The sequence below is a fragment of the Peromyscus leucopus genome, chromosome 19 (assembly GCF_004664715.2).
Source record: "Peromyscus leucopus breed LL Stock chromosome 19, UCI_PerLeu_2.1, whole genome shotgun sequence".
Classification (NCBI taxonomy): Eukaryota; Metazoa; Chordata; class Mammalia; order Rodentia; family Cricetidae; genus Peromyscus; species Peromyscus leucopus.
Window position 1 is genome coordinate 32,374,587 of NC_051079.1, and position 22,953 is coordinate 32,397,539.

Here is a 22,953-nt window from a genome sequence, read left to right on the forward strand (position 1 = left end):
ACCTATTCTTATTTTCATGGTTTGATACTTTCATCCCTGAAGTTACCAGCCTCCATCAAGTCTTTTAGTATATGTTGTTTTTAAGGACCTCTTTGTCTACATCACCTAGGACACTGTGAACAGGTTGAGAGTGAGGACAGTGATCCACTTGGGTTCTAGCATAACTCTCACTGTTTTTCTAATAAGCAAATGTGTAAGCGAACAGTTCTGGACTTACACGTGAGTTACACAGATACCCAAAGCTGTTTCTATGTGACCAGCATTTTCTGAAAGTGGAATTGCAAGCACCCAATTACACCTCTATGCGCCATCTCCCTACCCTCTTCTTTAGGATGTGTGCAGTGATTTTCGGGCCTATGTGCAAGATGGAAGACTTGGATGTACAAGGGAAAATGATCCAGTCCGTGGTCCTGATGGGAGGACCCATGGCAATAGGTGTGCCATGTGTGCTGAGCTCTTGTAAGTAGCCTCCCCAGATGGACTTATGAGGATGCCCTTATTTCCTTCTCTGGGAGCCCCAGAGTGATAAAGTCCTCTTCATGTTGCATGTGATCTTTTGTCTTTTTAAGTGAGATAGGTCTAGCTCCAAGATGAGCTTCTTGTCTTTTTCTTCATTTTACTGCAATCTTCCTAAAAGAAAAATTTGAAACTTCATTTTAAAATGTAAAATGCCTTTAAAAAAACACAGTGTTTTATAATATAATACTTTAAGACTTGGCGGCAAGGTTGGAGCAAATAAAGAGGAGGGAGAATTGATGAATACATACTTTGTTTAAATGTGCTTTAATGATATCTAATGCCTTATACACTGATTTTTTTTTTTTTTTTTTACAAAAAAGACTGACTTGGAAAGCACTTAAGCACTGGATAATCAAAATTGGTCATTTGACATGTAGGTTTTCTTTGGACTCATATAGGGACCCTCCCTGAGTAATGACACCTAATTTTAAATAGTATTATAAAGTGGTAGCAATAATAATGAGGATTGATGAAGATAATATGATGTCTGGACTTATTCTTAGAGTGGAAGGTAAGTGCATATAAAAGAAGATCTATTGGCTTCATTTTTCCCTGGGTGCCTGAAACTTGCTTACCTAGGAGGCACGAGTCTTCAGTGTTCAAACTGCCCCAAATTCTGTAGCTTTTTTGCTCCATTTATTCGTCATTTTCTGTCCTAACAGAAAAGGAGAATCTGCCTTTTCTAAATTGATTTCCTGCAGGATGGGCCTGGGGCAGCAGAATGAGTCTACTAATGGGTCACAGATGAGGTCCAAAAAGCTCAATTCAAGTTTAGCTTTTAGCAATAACCCTGCTTTGACGTGAAGGCAAACCAATATCTGGTTTAGAACGTTGCACAGGAGGGTGTGGTATGGCAATACCTGAAAGGCTCAGCTTGGTTTCACCCTTGTCATAGCATTGTTTCAAGGCTCTTGGTTCTGCCTGTTAGAGGGAATTTTCCTGGCAATCTTCTGTTTGTCACTCAGGGTGGCACACCCATTTGGCTCTACAGAACAAAGCTTCTAATTGACTCGCCATGAGTCAGCTTCACACCCTTCCTTATCTTTGGCAATGTCTTGGTCGCCAGCATCCAGGACAGGGAAGTGCTTGCCTCCTGTGAGTGGATCGGTTTCAACAGGTTATAGTAAAGGATGTGGAAGCCTCTAGTGCTTAGAACAGGGTGGACAGTGAGAAGATGACTGGACCATAAACAGATTCTGTTCCCTTGACAGTTTAAAAGAAGCTCGAGAAAATGCCACGCGTGAGAGAGAAAGCAGAATTCGGAGAGATGCTGAGAAGGTAAATGGTTTACTGCTACAGTGTTGCATGTGGGCCTGTACTTGTGGACAAAATCGCATTTGTACCTTTGAAGGAACACAATAATGCCATTGTCTTATACTGCTTCATGCATTTCATATTAATTTAAATTCCTCAAATACACTTTTCTTAGTATAGTTATCAATAGGATCATTTGAAACCGACTTTTCTCATCAAGTTCAACACTTATCAGTCTTTCTTTTATCTTCTTCCCCTCACAAAAGAAAGAGAAAAAGAAATCTTATACACACAAAATTCTGCTGATCTCTGTTCCGTTTATTAATTTTTTCAGGTTAGCATACAAAAAATTGGTTGCATGGTGGCATTTTCCTACATATGTACCAGCATACTTTGTGTTTGGTCATTCTGTCCATTTGTATCATATCTCTCTCTCTCTCTCTCTCTCTCTCTCTCTCTCTCTCTCTCTCTCTCTCTCTCTCTCTTTCTCTCTCGGTACAACCATTTTGCTTTGAATACATTTTTTAAACTTCAAGCACAGCATAATTTGGATAGGAAAATTTCTTAAGAGTTAAGTTTCTTAGGCAATATATTTAATGGTGCTTTACTCTAAAATTCTGTTGAAAGAAATGGAGCTATTCACTTTTCTATGTGGCCATTTTTCAGTAAGACCCTTCTTGATAAAGGACTTGCTCTGCTTAAATAAAGACCTCAAATATTGAGACAGTAATTTAAAAAATACTCTTAAAATCACATTTTGTCCCATTTGTTTGATGTTATAAATTCAGCCTTGGCTTCTTAAATCACCAGGGTTATTAAACCCCTATTTCAGTGGGAAGGATAGCAGTGACTTAGCTGAATGACTGTCCTATTGTTAGAAAGAGGAGGCACCTGGATTTTGGTTTCATCCTGCCATGCTGTGGGCATTGAGAATAAGCAAAGCACCTCCTTTCTGGGCCTCAATTTTGTTGTCAGAAGAATAAGGACATTGGTTAAAGACCTCAGTCTTACCTTCTGGTTGTGTCATGTTCTCACCAATACTCAGAACCCTCCACAGACCATTCAACACTAGCCAAAGATGGAATACAATGCCTTTTGTGGGGTTTGTGTTTTCAGCCTGAAACTCTGGGCTAGCCTGTCATGCTTCCCATCTATTATATGTAAACAGGGCTGTTTTCCAGCAAGCCCTGAGCATCCTAGCCTCTTCCTCTTGGTGGCCAGGGTCATTAGGCACCACTGGGCTGAGCAGGACTGCTTTTCAATGATGGCTCAATGTGTGCCCTGTAATTAACCTGTCAGTGGGTTGCTCACAAAAGTGCTTCTTCAGAGCCTTCTTGAATGAATCATAAGTTATAAACTGAAATTATCATTGTTGCTGTTATGGAAATCATGGAGCACTGATTTATATGACCGTGTTATGGTGATCAGGTGGCTGCTTTTTGCATCTTATTCCAAGTTTATTACCCAGAAAGTGTAGGGCATCCTCATCTCTCCTTTCAAAACGAGTATCTTCTTATAGTGCAGAAAGGATTTTTAAAAAAAAAGCATCTTCAGGAAGAAATTTGAACTTCAAATACAAATCAAAATATTAGCTAGAAAAAATCTCATTGTATAGGTGGGAACACCAAGGTTCCAAAGGCACTCTGACTTTGCTAGAGTCACTTACTGAGTTAGATCCACAGCACACTTGCCAACGTTGCCTTACTCTTGCTCTCTGTCTGCTGCTTACACTGTCTTGGCTGAGGTAGAAAGTGTAGCTGGAAGTTTTCCTGTGTCCCACCCAGTCTGCAGCCACTCAGACCCAAGTAAACACACAGAGTTTATATTAATTATAACTGTTCGGCCATTAGCTCAGGCTTACTACTGACTAGCTCTTGCACTTAAACTCAGCCCATTTCTGTTCATCTATATGTCACCATCTTTTCTGTGGCTTTACCTGTGTGCCATTACATGCTGCTCCCTGGATGGTGGGCTGGCATCTCCTGACTCAGCCTTCCTCTTTCCAGAATTCTCTTTGTCTGCTTATCCCGTCTATACTTCCTGCCTGGCTACTGACCAATCAGCATTTTATTAAACCAGTGTACAAAAGTATTATCCCACACCATTTCCGCTTTTCTGTTTAACTGAAAAGGAAAGTTTTAGCTTTAACATAGTAAAATTGTATATAACAAAACAGTTATCAAGCAAGAATTACAATTACAATAAGAAAGATTAAGGTGGCATAGTTAGTTACTGTTTTTATAGATTAGGCTACAGTAAAACAATATATACTAGCTCATATAGAGGCTCTCAAGCCTAGTAGTGGGTGTGTGTGTGCACATGTGCTTGTGTGTGTGTGTGTGTGTGTGTGTGTGTGTGTGTTATCTTTACCAAATAGAATTCTGAAAGTCCAGAACCAAATTATCAAGAAGCCTGGCAACAAATCTCTTGTACTTTTTTGAGAGTATCAGTTATTTTTTTAGAATTTCTAGGTAAGTATAGCTCACATAGGTCAGGGTAAAGGGGTTCCATTCATCCTCTTAGTTTTTATCACCTACAGAGACAGAAATGGATATGGTTAATTGAAGCAATGTACACATGATGGCCAGATACCACCTTGCTTCTGTCTCTCTGCAGATGAGGTTAAATTGGTCTTGACTATGAAAATACATTAAAACAACTATTTTCAAAAGTTCAATATTCTCATTCTGTTGGGCTTGTGTGAGAATATCATGAAAGACCTTTTTATTTCCATGAATATTTGAAAAAATAAGAACTGCTTTTAGTTTTAGGAAGTGCATGCTAATCCTTACTGTTTCCATACCCTTTTTCCTTAAAAAAAAAAAAAGTACACCACACAGATGCTACAAATGTCAGTTAACTTGCTAAAATAATTCACTTTTAGATAATTCTCATTTAGATAGTGTTATGTTAATCAACATTCCCAGAATTGTCATTCTGTGATTACAAATCTATTATTCAAAATGCCAAGATTGAAAACCAGAAAATGACAAATACAATTGCTTGTTTCCCCCCAACCCCCAAAGGAACTTTGTAAGGAATTTGAAAACCAAGTGAGAAGTGGAAGACTCTTTTGTACCCGGGAGAGTGACCCAATCCGTGGCCCTGATGGCAAGATGCACGGGAACAAGTGTGCTCTGTGCGCTGATGTTTTGTGAGTATAACTCAGCTACTCCTCAGTTCACTGAGAAGGTGAAGATGCACAGTGATGGATGGGTGACAGCAGTCCTGGGTCAGGCTTTTTGCCACTGTGATGTATTTGAACAGATTTACATCTTCTTAAAACCATAAACCCATCTGTCAAATGTTTTATGTCTGTGTGTCTGAGTAAACTAATTCCATTGTCCAGTTGGAAAGCAGGTGGACATCCTCGGTAACACCTGTGAGTCCTGTGCCTTTGTGACCTTTTAGTGAACTAGTCATAGTACAGAATGGGGAAAGATTTTATAATCAGTAATTAAACTCAGTGTGTCAGGACTGATAGGGCATTTAAATTCTTTACACTCATGTTATCATCTGAGACTATAAGTCACAGACAAAGACCTAACCCACAATACAACTTATACAGGCCTCATTATACTTTCAGTTCCTCTGAATTATGAACTTATGAACAAAGTTATGAGTTAAAAACTCATGTTTTGCTGTTTGTTTACTTTTTTGAGAGAAGTCTGTAACCCAGGTTAGGCTGGAACTCATTATCTAGCCCAGACTATTCTCACACTCGTGGCAAACCTCTGGCCGTAGCCTCTAAAATATTGGACTTACCAGGGTGAGCAACCACATTGAGCTGAGTTCCATGACCTCTTTTTTTACATGTTGTCTTAATGCATTAAGTTGTAGACTGCATTAAGACTGTCTCCCTTAGATAAAGCTTTTCACTTCCTAGTTGAAAATCAGTCTTCATAATCCTTAGTTATGGTCTTTCATAACCATCATTACAATCAGCAATTTCATAGTTATTTCTATAATTATTAGTTGACTATTACTGTTCTCTCCAAGGCTATAAATTCTAAGAGAACAATGGATAGGTTGGTGTTGTTTTTCTAGTATTTTCCCATGCTGAGGGCATTGTTGTCCCCAAAGTAGGTACTAACTGAATGATGAGTGAGTGAATAAAAGTGTACATGAATGAAGACCCTGCTGCCCATAAGCTTAAGTCTACCAGTGAAGCAACACATGGGTCTGTGTACATACATTTACATACTTCAAAACAGAATGAAACCTATTTAGCAAAATAAAATTCAACAATAAAAACACTAACAGATATAAAGTTTATTTCTATTTAGAGCCTGGAATATCTCCTTTAAAAAGCACAATTTAAAATGAGGAGGTTTAAGAGAAAGAAAAATGTTTATGCACATAAGTATGAACTTGTGTGCACATGTATATGTATATGCATGCAAAATGAAAAGGCCTTTTTGGAAATATGAAGTACCTTAAAAGCACCAGGAAAACTCCATTGCTCAGTCTGTGTCTAGTGAATATTGTGCAACACGAAAATTCAAAACCTTTTCTCTTCATTTATTTATTTTTCCCCAGCATGAGACAATTTTCTGAAGAAAAAAGTAAAGCACAGAAAAAACAGAGAGATGCTGAAGAAAGGGCTAAAGCTAAACTGGAAATTGAGGTGAGGATTAGTGAGCCAAGCTAGCTGGGACTTCTGTGTGTGAAGATGTGCACAAGCATGCTACTTCAGAACGCACTGTCAATGTGTTGAACTAGTCTTTTATTTTTTCATTTGTGATCTCTCCCTACCTTCCTCCTTCCCTTACTCCCTCCTTCCCATTTAATAATCTAATTAATTTATTTAAGTTTCATCTCTATTCACTCATATTCTCCACAGACCTGGGTGTTAGTGTTTCTAAAAACAACGACTTAACTATGTTATGCTTTATTATAAATATTTATCATGGTCTCATTTCATAAGAATAAAGCCTAAATTCCCCCTCAATGTGTGTGTATTGTAACTGGTTTTCAAGGTAACCTTTTTAAGCTCTTTCAAATACTTCCTATCACTACCCAACTAATTCTTAACTGCCACATTCATCATTGAAATGTTAGATTGTCTCAAGAAAATATGCTAGTCATTGCCTCTATAACTATGATAGTGATAATTTTTTAAAAATTTGGAAAATTTCTTCCATATGATTTTCCTGAAAATATCCTCAAAATAGAGCTCAATCAAAAATTCTTGGAACTTTTATGCATCATTCTTTTCTTTGTATTAGCATATACTTACTTCAGACCTTAAGTTTGTATATGGCAATTACTAATTCTTGCCAGTTGTCTAGAAAAGGAAACTAAGGCATATTCATACTTATAACTATGAATATACTTGTTAAGTATGTATGATGTGAACACACTTGCTGAGTATGAACATTACAAGGATAGACTTACAACTTTTTAATGGCCTAAATCTTTGTTTTCCTCTTTGATTCTTCTTGTCAAGTTTCATTTATACCCCATGCTGAGAAATACAGATGTAGAGCATAGTCCTGCACCTTAAAAATCTCATTTTCCTTGTTCAGAAACGCTGCAGTGAATTCCGGGATCGTGCAAAGAACAGAACACTTTTCTGTACCAGAGAAAATGACCCTATTCAAGGTCTGGATGGAAAAACACATGGCAACTTGTGTTCCATGTGCCAAGCTTTCTTGTGAGTATGGAGTTTTGAGGTGTCAAAGAAAGAAGACCCTTACATATGGCCTACTAGGACCAGCTTGTTTCATTCATGGGAAACTGACTCAAAATAAGCAAGACAGTTGAGTAAGGTACATGGAGAATGTTAATAATATAGAGCTAGGGGTAAATGCTTCCAGTTACTTGCTTTGAGATGCCTTATTTTCTGTTTCTTAATCTGGAGCCATGTTACAAAATGATCCTGTATAAATATTGAGGGTTTCATGTGCAACCCATCTAAGCATCTAGAGGGTTAAGTTCCAACACTATGATTTAACTGAGTTAAGTTGCCCACGAGTAAACATACCATACATAACCACAAACACCTATGAAATTACTTTAAATGGTATTTTACATGCTGTGAAATTTCTTAGCAACTTAGAGTTACTATCTCTCTTTCACAATTTAGAATACTACTCATATTATTTCATTGAACTCAAATTAAGTACTTGATTATATTTATAATATAAAAATTTATTTTTGTTTTCATTAATAATCATATACATTTTAAATGCCACCAATTACCTGTAGATACAATATCATTTTGTTTTATGAAGCAATTTGCATTATTTTAGTTTATCAATGTATGGAGATATATATGTATGTATGCATATATATATATATAAACATGCATATGCTCACACACACATATATGTAATATATATAATCATTGGGCTATATCCATCTGTCTAACTTTTGTATTTTACATAAAGCAGCCATGCATGAGCAATATATTTAAGTGTAAATAAAAGCAAAAGTACATGATGTAGGAGATAGACCAAAAATGTGGGAGAAGGCATTGGTGCACTCTGATTTGAGAGCGTGGCTGAGGCCAGCCTATCTCTCATCTTCCCTGAATATAGAGCAGATATGTCGGTGTGTTTTCCTAAGGTCTTTTTCAGCCTCTGGGTACAAGGCCACTGGTATCCCAGTGTTGATACTTCTTTGATGGATGCTGATAATCTTTTTCTCACCACAAACAGAAAGACGGTTCATAGAAAGCAAGTTTACATACCTACTACTGCCACCATTCTTTTGATGGGGAAACTCTGAAGACATTATAGGATCATTGAATATTGCAAGCAGTTTTGTTACTTCTTGTTATTACACAGTGATAAAGGGGCAAACTCTTCATCCCCAGGCTGAGAAGGAAGAAGAGATGATCAATGTGCAAAAATCAGCAGATCCCCTTTTTTACTTTTTTTTTTTTTTCATTCAGTGAAGCAGAAGCTGAGGAAAAGAAGGCTGAAGCTGAAACCAGAAACAGAAGAGGGTCTGAAGACTCGGAAACATATGCCGTGAGTGGGATCTACCTTGTCACTGTGCTGGGCACATCTGCTAGGGCCTAGCTGAAAGTCATAATCCTTCAGTCTGAAATGAAGTTGACATGAATGTTATGTGAAACTGATACATTCTTCCTGTTAAGAGAAACACAGTGGAAAGTGAAAACTAGAATGTAAGAACTTGAGTTTTACTCCTAGTTTATACACAAACCGCTTTCCAGGGAATCTCTCCATGTATACTTCTTGTGATGGATTCTTGAAACTTCCTATCTGAGTTAAGATTTAAAAACTTGATTTCATAAAAGCATGGCTTGAAAGAATAGCATTTACTTTATGTGTGTGCCTGTGTGTGTGTGTGTGTGTGTGTGTGTGTGTGTGTGTGTGTGTGTATGCATGTATGTTCCTGTGCATGTGTGGGTGCATGGTTACCCAGGAGCACATGTGGAGGGTAGAGGTCAGAGGACGATTTGGAGGAGTTGGTTCTCTCCATCTGCCACATGGGTTCTGGGGATTGAACTCGGGTCATCAGACTTGGTGATAACTGCCTTTTCCTGCTTAGATTCTCTCAGGCCAGAAAGCATGATTTTTTTTTAAGTCTGCAATGTTGCAATAGTCATCTCCAGAGACTTGCATGTCTTCTCATTACCTATTGTTTCGACGATAAAAGTCTTCTACATTTAGACTATCCTTTCCCTTACACTACCATTGAGATAATACAGAAACTACATATTGCTTGTCTTGCTTAAACCCCACACTGTAGGTCTAAAGAGATGACTCACAGGAATAGGTGCTGGGTGACAAACTTGACACCTTGAGATCAATCATTGGAACTTATATTTTAAAAAGTAAAGCTGGATGCGGTCCATTGTAATCGCAGCACTCCTATAGCAAGATGGGAGGAGAGTCCATGCCTAGAAAGGTGGACTGAAGCAAGAGCCAACTCCTGAATGTTTCCTGTGACCTCGGTGATGTGTGCCTTGAGTGAGACCTTCACACACACACACACACACACACACACATGTACACAGAGTTCATCAATCACAGGAAATATTTAAATATCCTCAGCTCCCTACTTAAATATTCTCACCTCCCTTCCAGCTTTATCACTTAGCAATGTTTATGCTTCTTTCAAAGTTTAGAAATACTCTAGGGTAAGCCACTACTTACCCTAAAATTAAAGAAACCATCTCCATTAAGAAATAAATATCCACATTTTAGTGACTTTTGTGTTCTGACAAAACATGTGTTCATTCCCTCCATTTTCCTCCTGGATCTTACAGAAGCTGTGTGATGGATATCGCAAGGTCAGAAAGAATGGAGTGCTATACTGCACCAGAGAGAATGACCCAATCAGGGGCCCAGATGGGAAAGTCCATGGCAACACATGCTCCATGTGTCAGGCTTTATTGTGAGTGTAGCAGGGGCCCCAGGGCTTATGGGGTTTCTGGGGCATGGGAACTATCATGGGAAGATTTGGAGGGAGGGTCTTTGAGTGGAGAGAAAAAAATTCATTTTCCTCATCTAGGTATTTCTCAGCTTTGAGGGTCACATTTAAACATCGACAATCAACAGCAAAAACAAATGGAGAGCTTTCTGATTGTAACTATTATGATGGAAACAGCTGTAGACGAGTCAGGAAACACAGAGAAAGAAGTAATACATGAAATCACTTATACGTGCAACTTCAAAAAATCCAGATGATAGTAGGCAGCAGAACATAGTTGCCAGTGGCTAGGGTAGTAAAGGGTGTATAGTGTGGGTGAGGAGATGCTGAACGAAGGGTACAGTTGGGTGGGAAAGTCTCCTCTTACATATCATGTCCTTGAGAGAACAGAGCTATTCTAATTCATTAACTAACAAATAGGTGATAGATAGATAGATAGATAGATAGATAGATAGATAGATAGATAGATAGATAATACTGCAAGCTTAATGTGCAGGGCTTTGGGGTTGCCCGAGAAAAGTGAAAACATTGAATCATAAGCCCATGAGTATAGTGGATCTTTGCTATGGGGATAGGATTTGTTTCTTCATAGTCTCTTTTCCCCCTTTTCTCATAGTATTCAAGAAGACAAAGCAAGAGCAAAGGTTAGAAGAGAAGCTGCAAAGGTAATTTTCTTAGACCCGCTGCTGCCCAGCCCTACAGTTTGGGTTCCACGGTGGCATGATGTTTGGTTGCCCCACTAGCAGAGTGGTTGCTGTCTAAACTTCATGCCTCATGGAAACAAATGAAACCTTTATCTTTCACACACACCGTAGTTCAGATGCATGGGAGGCTTGTTTGAGCCCAGAAGTTAAAGACAAGCCTGAGGTGTCTTTTTTATTAGTTTGAAACAAGTAAGACCAGTGGCTAGTAGATGAGTGGGGGAGAGAGAGACAGAGAGTGAGAAAGAAGGAGAGAGAGAGAGAGAGAGAGAGAGAGAGAGAACACTTAATGCAAAAATGATCATGATTAGATGCTTCCAAAATATCAACCTTATTTCATTATTGTTCAAATTTTGAGGCTCATTTATAGTGAAAATTCAGAGGGTCCATTCTTTTGTAAGGGATTTTTTTTCATGCATTTGCCTTTTATTAGATTTAGTTCATTAGGCATTTAATACTTAACATGTGCTGTTTTCTGAGATTAATTTACATAATCCATACCTTTAAAGTGCATCAAGTGGACAGTACAAGATTCCAGTCATTCTAATTTACAATGTCATGCATGTATGTTGTCGTATTTGTCATGGGGAAGTGCTACCCTTCTTAGCCCCAGTTACCAATATTATTTATTTTGACTTTCCAGTCACTCTTAGTCTACTTACTTTTTTTTCCAATTTTACTGTTTTGTAGATCACTAAGACAAGTATGTCTGTGTAGAGGACAGGTTACTTCCACCCAATAGCCAATTACAAGATTTACCCAATGTGAATTTTCAACATCCTTAAATGGACAAACTTAATCGTTATTTGGGGAAAGTTGACATGGTTTAAACAATAACTCTTTTGTTAGCTAGAACTATCTTTTTTATTAGTAATTCAGATTTGAAAATTTGACGTATACATGGTATATGACAAGCTACTGGGCCCTGTTAAGTACCCGCAAAGCTCCTAATACACTCCTCTTTCTCTCCTCTCTGATTGTGTTGCTCTGGTTCACATCCACATGCTCCGTTCCTAGATGAGGATCCCCTCCTGACAATATGTCAGAATCCCCAGACTTCAGGCTTGCTCTCTCCTTCTTATACAAACACTAATTCCTTAGCTGAACATATGTTTCCCTTTTCTTTCTCAGAATACTGAACACAAATGATAGCTCAGAAATAACTTCAGTTACTCCAGGAAAGCTTGCTTGCTGAATCTCTTCCCCTGAAATATTTCATGAGCTTTACAGGCTGCAGCATGCAGTACAACACACATACAGATGTATCTATTGGTATCTACCAAAATGTTCTGCCTTGTTCTAAAGCCCAGTTATAAACATTTTCAGTGCTGATACATGTTTGTACTTCTGCTGCAAATGCCAGGACTCTCAAGAACTCTCTTTCTTCTTAAAAAACAAAAAACAAAAAAACAAAAAAAACTGTAATTTCCCTTTATTCTTGAGAATTTCATATAGTATGCAATGGAATGTGATCTTATCCATTCTCTATTTCTCCCTCCCCTTCTATCCTGCCTAACACACCCTTCTTGCAGCTTCATGTCTTTCTTTTTCTTTTTCTGGTAACCCACTAATCCAGTTAGAGCTGCCAATATATGCATGGGTATGGGACCACTGACAAAAGCATGGGACCTACCAGTGGCTAGATCATCAAAGAATAATGATTAACTCTCCCTTAGGAACCATCCATTGCCAATAGCTCCTTAATAAGGATGGAGCCTAGAGAAAACCTGGCCCAACTCTGCTGGATTTTTGTGCAGGCAACCACAGATGCTATGAGTTCATGGTTATGATGGCTATGGCATATCCCAACAGACAGCATTTCAGAGCAGTCCTTCCCATCCTACAGCTCTTACAATTTTCCACCTCCTCGTTGGTGGTGTGCCCCAACCCTTGTCAGGGAGGAAGTTAATTGGTGATGATGTTCCATTTAGGACTAAACACTCTTCCTTTAGGCACTTTGACCAGTTATGTATGCCTACTGCAAAAGGGAGCTTCTATTACCAAGGTTGAAGTCAGCTTGAGTGTGTAGGTATAAGCATAACTATTTAAAGCCAGTTTGACAATGTGGCCACTTATTGAAATAACAAAAGCAGATTCTACCTTGGGTCCTGTTACTTCCTTAGTCATGGGCTTTGGGACCAGAATTGTAGCACCAGGCATAAAATTCCCTCCTGTTAAGCAAGCTTCACACCCTATAAGAAAGCAGTTAGTTACTCCATAACAGTTGTGCCACTACTATACCCATGTGTCCTTCTTGCCTGATAGTTGGGTAGCCTAGAATGTGAGTTGAGCACTAGGTAAGACCACTGATATTTTTCTTCTAGTAATCTAGACAGCATCTGGTACTATGAAAGCTGAACAGCATGAAAGTAGTTTCCAAGTCAGCTTGAGACTAATTTTCTATTTCTTGTAGCCAAAGTATGTGGGTTTGTTTTTTTTTTTTTTTAACAAAAATCTTGCTATGTAGTTAGGATAGTTGACTAAGAGCAATGGCACTAGCTGGTATTGTTTTGGAGACTTCTGGGGCCTCACTGACCAGTAATTCATAAAAACGTGCCCCATGCTTTGTACTGCAGTTTTTATTTAATAATGGAAACAAAATTGTGTGCCCATGCAGGATAATTCTGTTCCAATTCTTTTTGTAAAATGTATTTTGAAATTAACTTACTCACTAGTGGGTTTTGAGAAAGCTTTTTCATGCATATTTAGTTGTGCTTAACCTACCTACTACACTTTCCTCTCCCCAGTCTCATCCCCAGCCCCCATGCCTGCTTGATTCTTTAACACCAACTAATCCATCCTCCTCTCTAATATTTCATGTGTTCTATTATCCCTCCAATTGTATGGTTCAATTGGGTTGTGAGGCTTCCCTATGGCTTTTCACACAACTTTTCTTGGGTTTAGTCCTCCCCTCATTCCCTGGTTTCCCACATATACCTGTGCCCTATCCTGATCAAGTCTTTTTACCCTCAGTGTTCAACCATTCTGTTTCTGTGTTACCTATAATCTATAGTCTCCCTCCTTCAATCTATACTACCCCAAAAAAGGCCCCTTTCTGTCTACCTGGTTTCTTCTTTGATCCAACTTGATTATACATGTGAAACAATGTATTTGAACCTAAGATTCTCACTTGAGAGAAAACATGTAGCCTTTGTCTTTGAGACTCTGAGTTATCTCATTCAGTATAATTTTTTCTGATCTGTCATTTACCCTCATGGTTTCTGTTTTCTGTACGGCTGAGTAGCCCATTGTGCATACGAGCTCTCGATGAGCACTTTGTTCTTGATGATTTATTGCAACATTATTATTTCTCTTTTAATTTTTATGAATCACTGAGCATTATTTATTTCTCACAGTAAGAAAAGATCCAGGAAGAGTAGTAACTACCTTAGCATCTTTTTCATTTTCCAGGAAATCTGCAGTGAGTTCCGGGACCAAGCAAAGGATGGAATGCTCATGTGCACCAGGGAAAATGACCCTGTTGTTGGGCCAGATGGAAAAACACATGCAAACAAGTGTGCCATGTGTGCGAGTGTGTTGTGAGTGTGCACCCTCATTTATTTCTCCATCTAATCATTCACCATTATTCTTCCCTGGGTGTGAGATTCCAGGATGTACCATGGGTTGTTTGCTAGCAAAAAAATCTTAAAAACAGATGGACATGATATTAAGCAATACTGAATAATAAAGTCACATCATTTTCTATTCACTTCTAATTGAATATACTTTTCTATTGTCTTCTAATTATGTCAAGTGGCTAGACTCATCACTAAGTGTTTATAATACTTGACTGTCTTCATTTATACAAAAAGAAAGCACAAGTCTCAGATTGGATCAGGTGTTATCTTTGGCCTCTCTCCTGCCTCTGATAGTCTGTGATTCTGTGACTATATTCATATATGGGTTTTAGAAAGAAAGGAAAAAAAAGAAAAGAAAGGAAGGAAGGAAGGAAGGAAGAAAGAAAGAAAGAAAGAAAGAAAGAAAGAAAGAAAGAAAGAAAGAAAGAAAGAAAGGAAGGAAGGAAGGAAGGAAGAAAGAAAGGAAGAAAAGAAGGAAGAAAGGAAGGAAGAAAGAAAGTTGGGTGGAGAATTGTGGGGCTAGTATACAAGGACTATTAAAATACTTGACCAAGAAGTGGAATATAGAACATTGTATTTACCCTTTTAGGGATAATGTCACTCTCTGCCAGTGAAAGGCATGCTTTGGTAAGTGCCTTAGTGGAGGACAAAGGCCCTAAAAGATAAGCTCATGAACTAAAATGTACAAAAACATCTGTTTGTCCAGTTAGTCGAGGCCTTCTGGGACTTCCTTTTGCTGAGTGATATGGGTAAACCTGTTGCCAGAGTTCTTTTATGTGGGACAATATGGAAGGTGTCCCATTCTAGTTTATACTCCAACCATGATTCCAGCCCACTAAGATTCAGGAGCGACCTTTTGGGGCTGATAATAAGACTAAGCTCCTCCTGAAAGTAACCTCAAAATAAGTGTTGGGTGATTATCTTCAAATTATGGCCTAGAATTCTTGCACTGCATTACTCTGCTACCCTTATCTATCTTCAGATTGTATTTATGTAAAACACAAAGCTATTGATCATCTCAGTCTTCAGAAATTGGTCCATCTTTAAGTGTATGCCTTTAATTACTTAAGAAAAGTGATAGTGTAAATAGATCAATAGGATAAGGAATGGCCTAAGATTCGTGAAATAGCAGGCTTGTCTCATTTTTCCTCATTGATGATGATGATCAGATATAGGGAATGCTAATAATTTGTGAGTTTTGAAATGTTATATGGCAGTAGAAAATGCAAGAATGAGGGTGGGCTTGCTGGTTTACGCTTGGATCTCAGCTCTTGGAGGCTAGAGCAGGAAGATCGTGAGTTTGAGGCCTGCCTAGGCTACATGGCAGGACATTGTCTCAAAACAACAGCAAATGCAAAAGCAAAACCTAGAATCATAGGCTTGTGGTGGGCCTCATAAAGCTTACTGTCAAATCTTACTGGGCTTCTATCATGACTGCAACTAAAATATGAATTGTAATGTAATTATCTCTGTTAAAACATTTAAATTGTTATTTTATAGTGAAGGATTGTTTGTGTCATGATGGGCTCATCATCCGACTTGGCATCATTCCTTGCTTGTATCAATGATACCATAGTCACTTGGGAGGGTAAAATTTCACAATTTAGAAAAGAATCAAGATAACTATGGCTTGTTATAGATTGAAGTTAGTGACCTACAGAAAATAATGGTAGCAAAGGTCCTTGCAAACTTATAAAAATGTGTTTCTTTGTCATTGTTACTGCTTTTTAAGAAATGTAGTATAGATGGATTTCTTTGCATATTGTCCAAAATAATCTAACCTCTTAGGAAAGATCCTTTTGTCCCGAAAACTTTTATATATTTATTTTTATCATCATCACTATCATCATCATCATCAGTACATGTGTGCCTCTGTGTGTGTGCACATGACACAGTACACAAATAAAGCTCAAAGGACAACTTTCTGGAGTTATTTCTCTCCTTCCATGACGGGGTCCTGGGACTGAACTCAGGTCATCAGGCTTACACAGCACTTGTACCTGCTGAGCTACTCCCTGGTCCAGTGTCCAGGAGACTTCTGAGATTTGGTTGGGGGCATTCTATTCCTTCTGGAAATGTGTCAGAGTAATTGGAGAAATGAATTTAGCTCTTGTCATATATTGTAGCCTAATAGAAGAGGAAGAGAAGAAAAAAGATAACCAAGGAGAGAAGGCGAAGGTTGAGGCTGGAAAGTCGAAGAGAGAAGCAATACAGGTATCTGCTCCAGGTCATCATTCTCTTTGGCCAAATCGCCAGACTCAGCATCCTTAACGACTTTGCCAACTGGGAGCATACATTTGAATCCTTGTCTAAGAAACTGTCTTCCCTATTACATTTATTTATCCTTATTTTCTGATGATGTTCTACAAGCTGGACTTCAAGCTTTCATATACTCCTTTCCTCTAGTATTTCCTTATTTGGAAGCTCTCCTTTGTGTATGTGGTGTTGATGGTAGTAGTTTCTCTCTCTCTTTCTCTCTCTCTCTCTCTCTCTCTCTCTCTCTCTCTCTCTCTCTCTCTCTCTCTCTGTGTGTGTGTGTGTGGGGGTGCATTTGTAAGAGTGTGATTGTGCATCTCCTGTGTGGGAAATGGAGGCCAGAGAGGAACAGTTAGTTATGACTTCCAGGCTCACTCCCCAATACTGGAGTTACAGCCACACACAGCCATGCTTAGCATTTTATGTGAGAGCTGAGGATTCAAAGTATCTATTATTCCACATACCACAAACTTCATTACCAATCTAAGATACTAAATTGTTATGCCTTTTGTCTCTCATAGTTACTATATCAAAATAATGTTTAATGTTCTATAATCATTTTAATAGCAACAATCTTATGTTCCAAATAATGTGTTACTTAAGTTTGTGAACAGGACATCAGCTAAAACTGATATCTGACATCACTTTGTGCATCTTTAACATTTTGTTGCAAGACATCACAGTTTTTTTTGGGAGGGGGGCGTCTAAGGTAGGGGAAGTTTTACAGTAGTGATTTGGTTCTCAAACCCTCCTTCATTTGACAGGAGTTATGTAGCAAATACCGTCCCCAGGTAAGAAATGGTCGGCTCCCCTGCCCCAGAAAGAATGACCCCATTGAGGGCCTGGATGGGAAGATCCATGACAACACCTGCTCCATGTGTGAGGCCTTCTTGTAAGTACAATTGCAGCCAGTACAGCTGAGTGTCACATGTGGGGGTGGATTGACCAGCTTGCACCAAGACACTGATAAGGAAACCTGTCTTTCTTTGTGCTGAGTTTGGGGGATATATTTTCACCAAGACACACACTGACAGCACTTTCTTTGTACTGTTTTGCACTGCACATGGTAGGCTCATGTGCTAATACCAAGATCTCCCCAAAGTTGATGACATAATGATTTCTCCATCTTTGAGGTGACCACCGTGACTAATACAACACGTTGAAAATCTGTTAATACTTAATTATTTTTCTAGTTGCTTTCTGGGAAGAAAGACAACTCTTTATTCATCAAAAACGTTGTGGGAGATGTATTTGCCGTTGTGGGACAATATTTGTGTTTTATTTTTAAAGCTTTATTTTTAAAGCAATGTTAAAAGGAAGAAGAAAGATATAGAGGAGAGTATTTGTTTTCTTTTTTTCTCTTTATAACACTATGGATTGGTGCTAGAAATGATTCTTGCCCACCCTTCTCTTGCAGCCAGCAAGAAGCAAAGGAAAATGGAGCTGGTTTCAGAGTAAGGGCTAAAAGAGACATTACAAAGGTAATTATCCCCATGATGCTCCGAGCGCAATAGAAAGGTCAAGTTTTGCCATTTTGCTGTAAACATCACACAGAATTATTGAAGACTCTGGCTGGGAGGAAACATGGGTTCATATAGTGCAGAATTTGACAATAATTTTTTTTCTGACCGCATAGTTAAATTCACTTACCAAGCAGTAGTTTTCCATAAAACTTTAATCATATATCCTTAGTTTTAGTTAACTATCTAGCCACCACATCCCATTCTTAATAACCAGGGAGTGTATTATTTCAGTTCTGTAGCCCTGCTGTCTCTGCCACTACTACTAACTCTGCAGCTGGCGCTAGAAAAACAGAATCACAAACCCATTAGTGTGTCTAGATTCTCTTCAATCTTTATTAGAAAATATCAGGGTTGTGGGGGGACAGATGGCCAAACTTTGATCACAGTACACAGCTTCATATTTACTTCGTTCTCAGATGGTGCGATGGAAATTTGAGCCTCGAGAGAAGGATGTAATTACAAAACTGGTGTTTTATTGGTATTAGCACCCATATTTTAAATTTCTTACAAGGGATAAAGTAGAAGGAAAAAATACAATTTAAATGTAGGGGTCCTGACCTCAAACCCAGAAGTCTTCCTCAGACACTTCACTTTACTTTTTTTTTTTTTTTTTTGGTTGTCAACAATGGAGGGGTGGATTTTATAAATGCAGCATCCCTAAAAAATACTTTTGGTGATTCAGAATGACTGACTCAAGGTAACTTACTACAGACTGTGGTAACTTCTCTGTACCCATCAAAGGCCATGAGCACTAGAATCAAATCTCTGAAGAACCCCTGAGTTTTGAACCTGAACAATGACTTATTTACACAGTTGAATTGCAGACAAGTGTGAATCTGAAATTAAAAACAACACGAGTGTTTTCAAGTTTCCAATGTCTTCAAGAGAAAGTCCTTCAGTAGAATGCAGTTTCTGCCATCACATTAGCTTTGGCAGGTCTATCGTGTTTCTAATTGTGAGCAATCAAGGGATCTGGGAATAAACAAGAAAGAAGAAGAACTATGGGTAGGGATGTGTTCTCTATCCTTATTGACTTTTAACTGGAGATGAGGGTTTTAGAAGAAACACAAAAATCAATCCTAATTGCCACCAGTAAGTAACCCTCTGCTATTAAGTGATTTGCTTTTTCTCTCGCGTGTTCATATTTTAGAGCTAGCATCTCTTGGGTACTTTCTAGACTTTAGACACTAAGCATTTACAAATATTGACTGCATAGTGTCCATTATTAAATTATGAGATATATTCTTATTTCCATTGTGTAGGCAAGGCAATTCAACCTCATTTAGGCTTTCTTGGTAGGAAACTGGAATTCTAACAATGTAACATAACCACGAGCAGAGCAGTGCTTGTGGACCACACTTGGGACATCATTCTAAACTCTTCAGAGAAGGAAGAAAATCGAATGCAACAGATGTTGTTGAAACGCTGTCATACGCAGAAAAACTGCAGTGTCTGGGCACTTGAGGGAGAATATGGGGAGACATTCTTAATATGCAGTTGCTGGTGCTTTAGAGTTCTGTTCCAGTCTACTTCCATCCTGCCTTAACCTCATTTGCTTAGCTGGGAGCACATTAGCCAAGGAACATCAATGTAGCTATAGCTTTCAAGGATACAAAAAAAAGACATTCGTAGAAAAGAGATGGGAAGTCACTGAATTCCAATTACCCTCTCCAGCCTCAGTATGAAGAATCTGGAGGAGATATGCACTGACTTTATCAAAGACTCGAAGCAAAAGAAGCTAAGAGGTCCATCTGTCAGGCCCACCAGACACTGAGAATCAGTACAAGGAAACAGCTTGTATGGAGGGTCTAAGACAGGGTTTTGTTTCCTGATTCGAAATTTACGAGCGACTCTTTGTAGGAGTAGAAGTTGAAGCCACTATTGCAGAGGCCAAAGTCAACTATTTAAATAAATTGACTTATCAGTTGTTGAAGAAAAACGAAAAGCTTTTTTTCCAAATATTGGAAGGAATCTAATTTGGAAGAAGGAATTTTTTCCTGAATATTTATTAATATTTCATCTTCATATACTACTCTCAAGGAACATTTTCATCATATTTTATTAATTTAGGAAAATAAGCCTTAAATATAGGAATCTTATAAGATTTGTTAAGATTCCAATACTCCTCAAAGTAGCACTGTAGCTAACTTTTTGGAATTATCTGGTAGAAATTTCATTTGGGGATGAAGCATCTGGAAAGGTAATGGAACAGCCACAGGTCTTTATTAATAGAGACTGGAAGATACCTTTGTTATGTATCATGCAAGAAGAATCAAGAGAGTATGGAAGACAGATGAACTTTGAGGTTTTTCTTCAGAATACGGAGGTGTTTGATTCTATCTGTATGCTATTTTTATTGCATTATGACAGAATAGAGATAAGCAATAAGCCCCCTGAGCAAGGATTATGCCCAGTTCTCAGAAAATGTGGTTGAAGAGCAGTGAGATAGCTCAGGGATCAAAGGTGCTTGCCACTAAGCCTGGCAATATGAGTTCAATCCCCATGACCCACGTGGTGGAATGGGAGAACTGATCCCACAAGCTGTCCTCTGACCCCCACGCATGAGTCATGGTGCACACGCACGCACGCACGCACGCACGCACACACACACACTAAAGAAATAAATGTTTTTTTTTAATGTAAAGGGAAATACAGTTTATTAAGAGAATCTTACATGCATATGGATTCAGACTCAATTTCAAAATGGAAAAACTACAAAGCCTTTTATGGGTCCAATGTGCTTGGTAAGAACAGAATAATACAATCACCAGAGGTGGGGAAATTCTTTGGTTCTCTCTCTCTCTCTCTCTCTCTCTCTCTCTCTCTCTCTCTCTCTCTCTCTCTCTCTCTCAATGGCAAATAAGAAGCCAACAAAGTGATATATCTGAAACAATATTTAAACTTTTGAAATTCCCTTCTTCTCTTAGGACTGCAGTGAATTTCTGAGTCTTTTAAACGGTGGGGAACTTTTCTGCACAAGAGAAAATGACCCTGTGCGTGGGCCAGATGGCAAGACCCATGGGAACAAGTGTGCCATGTGCAAGGCTTTCTTGTGAGTACAAGACCCACACTCCAGCTCCTACCGTGAGTCCAGAGAGTAGGAGAGGCAACAAGCCTGCAGACTTACACATATATAATATTGTAGACAAGAGATACACAATGCAATTCCCACTGTGAGTGAAGAAAATGGGAAAGGCAATAATCCGGGCAGACTTACACATGTATAATATTGTACATGACATTACTTACATATGAAAGAAATGAATGATTATTTTTAAAGTATCTTCAGGTGAATCACTCTTATTCATCCCCAATATTTATAATTCTAGAAACAAACAGTATACTATTAGAGTATTACCTTTTTTATTAGTTTTCAGTAGATAATCACATCTTTGCTCATAAAAAAATTATCCATTGTCAAATATATTTCTTCTACTCATTATCTTAGAATTCAATTAGGAAGAAAATACCCAGATTTTATTTATCACTCTGTACCGTATTATGGGAAATATATTTCAGGAAATAAAGATAAGTAATGCCTCACACAGAATTTGGAAGTACATCTAAAATACACAAGTCATTCAAGAGACATTCACTGAGCACCTATAGTATTCAGTATGTGTAATCATTAGATAAAGATGAATGAGATAAATTCTCAGAGATCATACAATTTGGGATTTCTTAAACCTTTGCCACTCACAACTCATTTTCCCTGAGAAAATGTTATTCTACTTACTAAGCACTTCAAATCAAACACTTACTTGTAACTATCCTGAAGAACTTTAAATCAAATAATTATTTACTATATATTTAATTAGGGAAAATAAAATGAAAATGAAATTTACAACTGTTCAGTTGTAAATTAAAAATTAAATCTTGCCTGAATATTTCATACTGCAAGACACAAAACATTTTCAAATTTTTTCAAAGTTGATTAATATTTTGACTTTATAATCATCAATGCTGAGAATGTAATTTTGCATAAATATGTCATCTTAAATGGCAGAAGTATACTTGAAGTCATTTCAGAAATTGTTTGAAATTTTATCCTAATCTGAAGACAAAATTTATTTAAAAAATATTTTATGAAATACAAGTCAGCAACTCACAGAGCAATTTCTAAAATCAAATACTCTAACATAATGTGATCAAAAGAGGAACTAGCTTGCTCCATCCGTGTTGAAGAATGATGATAGAAGATTATTAAAAGTCTTTAGTTCCCACAATTAAGTCATTATGCTCCTGTATGAACATAAAATTTGTAATGTACAGAAAAATGAAATCACTGCAATTCCTAACTTGTAATAGTTTTGAACCTGAGCTGAGATCTTAGGCAATTTTCTATGGCACTGAGTGGCTGCCAGCTCACAGAGTGGAAAGTGTGCGCATTGTGTGTTCAAAACAAATGCTGCAGTGAAATTCCACGATGTAACATAGGCAATGACAAGGACCCATTCCCTAAGTCGTTGGAAATTTGATATGTTGAGACAGTCTTTCTCTTTGAAACAGTCCTAGCTGTCCCAGAACTCACTCTGTAGACCAGTCTGGCCTAGCACTCAGAGTCACATAGATCCACCTGCCTCTGTCTCCAGAATGCTGAGATTAAAGGCATGTGCCATCAGCACCCAGCTTGGAAATTAATTTTTGATCATTGCACATTCAGAAACCTTTAATGTTGCTCTTCAGTGAGGGAACAGCTAATAGAATGTTTTGGGT

General features: G+C 38.1%; 1 protein-coding gene across 1 annotated transcript in view; it reads left to right on the forward strand.

Annotated features, from left to right (window-relative positions):
* The window catches only part of Spink5 (serine peptidase inhibitor Kazal type 5), a 56,254-nt gene that overhangs the window by 16,238 nt on the left and 17,063 nt on the right, over positions 1 to 22,953 (forward strand). The window contains exons 7-19 of the mRNA XM_037197132.1: positions 332 to 459; positions 1,731 to 1,797; positions 4,800 to 4,927; positions 6,313 to 6,400; positions 7,302 to 7,429; positions 8,672 to 8,750; positions 10,016 to 10,143; positions 10,796 to 10,844; positions 14,292 to 14,419; positions 16,585 to 16,672; positions 17,479 to 17,606; positions 18,132 to 18,195; positions 21,165 to 21,289. Of these exons, the coding sequence (XP_037053027.1) occupies positions 332 to 459; positions 1,731 to 1,797; positions 4,800 to 4,927; positions 6,313 to 6,400; positions 7,302 to 7,429; positions 8,672 to 8,750; positions 10,016 to 10,143; positions 10,796 to 10,844; positions 14,292 to 14,419; positions 16,585 to 16,672; positions 17,479 to 17,606; positions 18,132 to 18,195; positions 21,165 to 21,289 (1,328 nt within the window). The remainder of the gene's footprint in view (positions 1 to 331; positions 460 to 1,730; positions 1,798 to 4,799; positions 4,928 to 6,312; positions 6,401 to 7,301; positions 7,430 to 8,671; positions 8,751 to 10,015; positions 10,144 to 10,795; positions 10,845 to 14,291; positions 14,420 to 16,584; positions 16,673 to 17,478; positions 17,607 to 18,131; positions 18,196 to 21,164; positions 21,290 to 22,953) is intronic.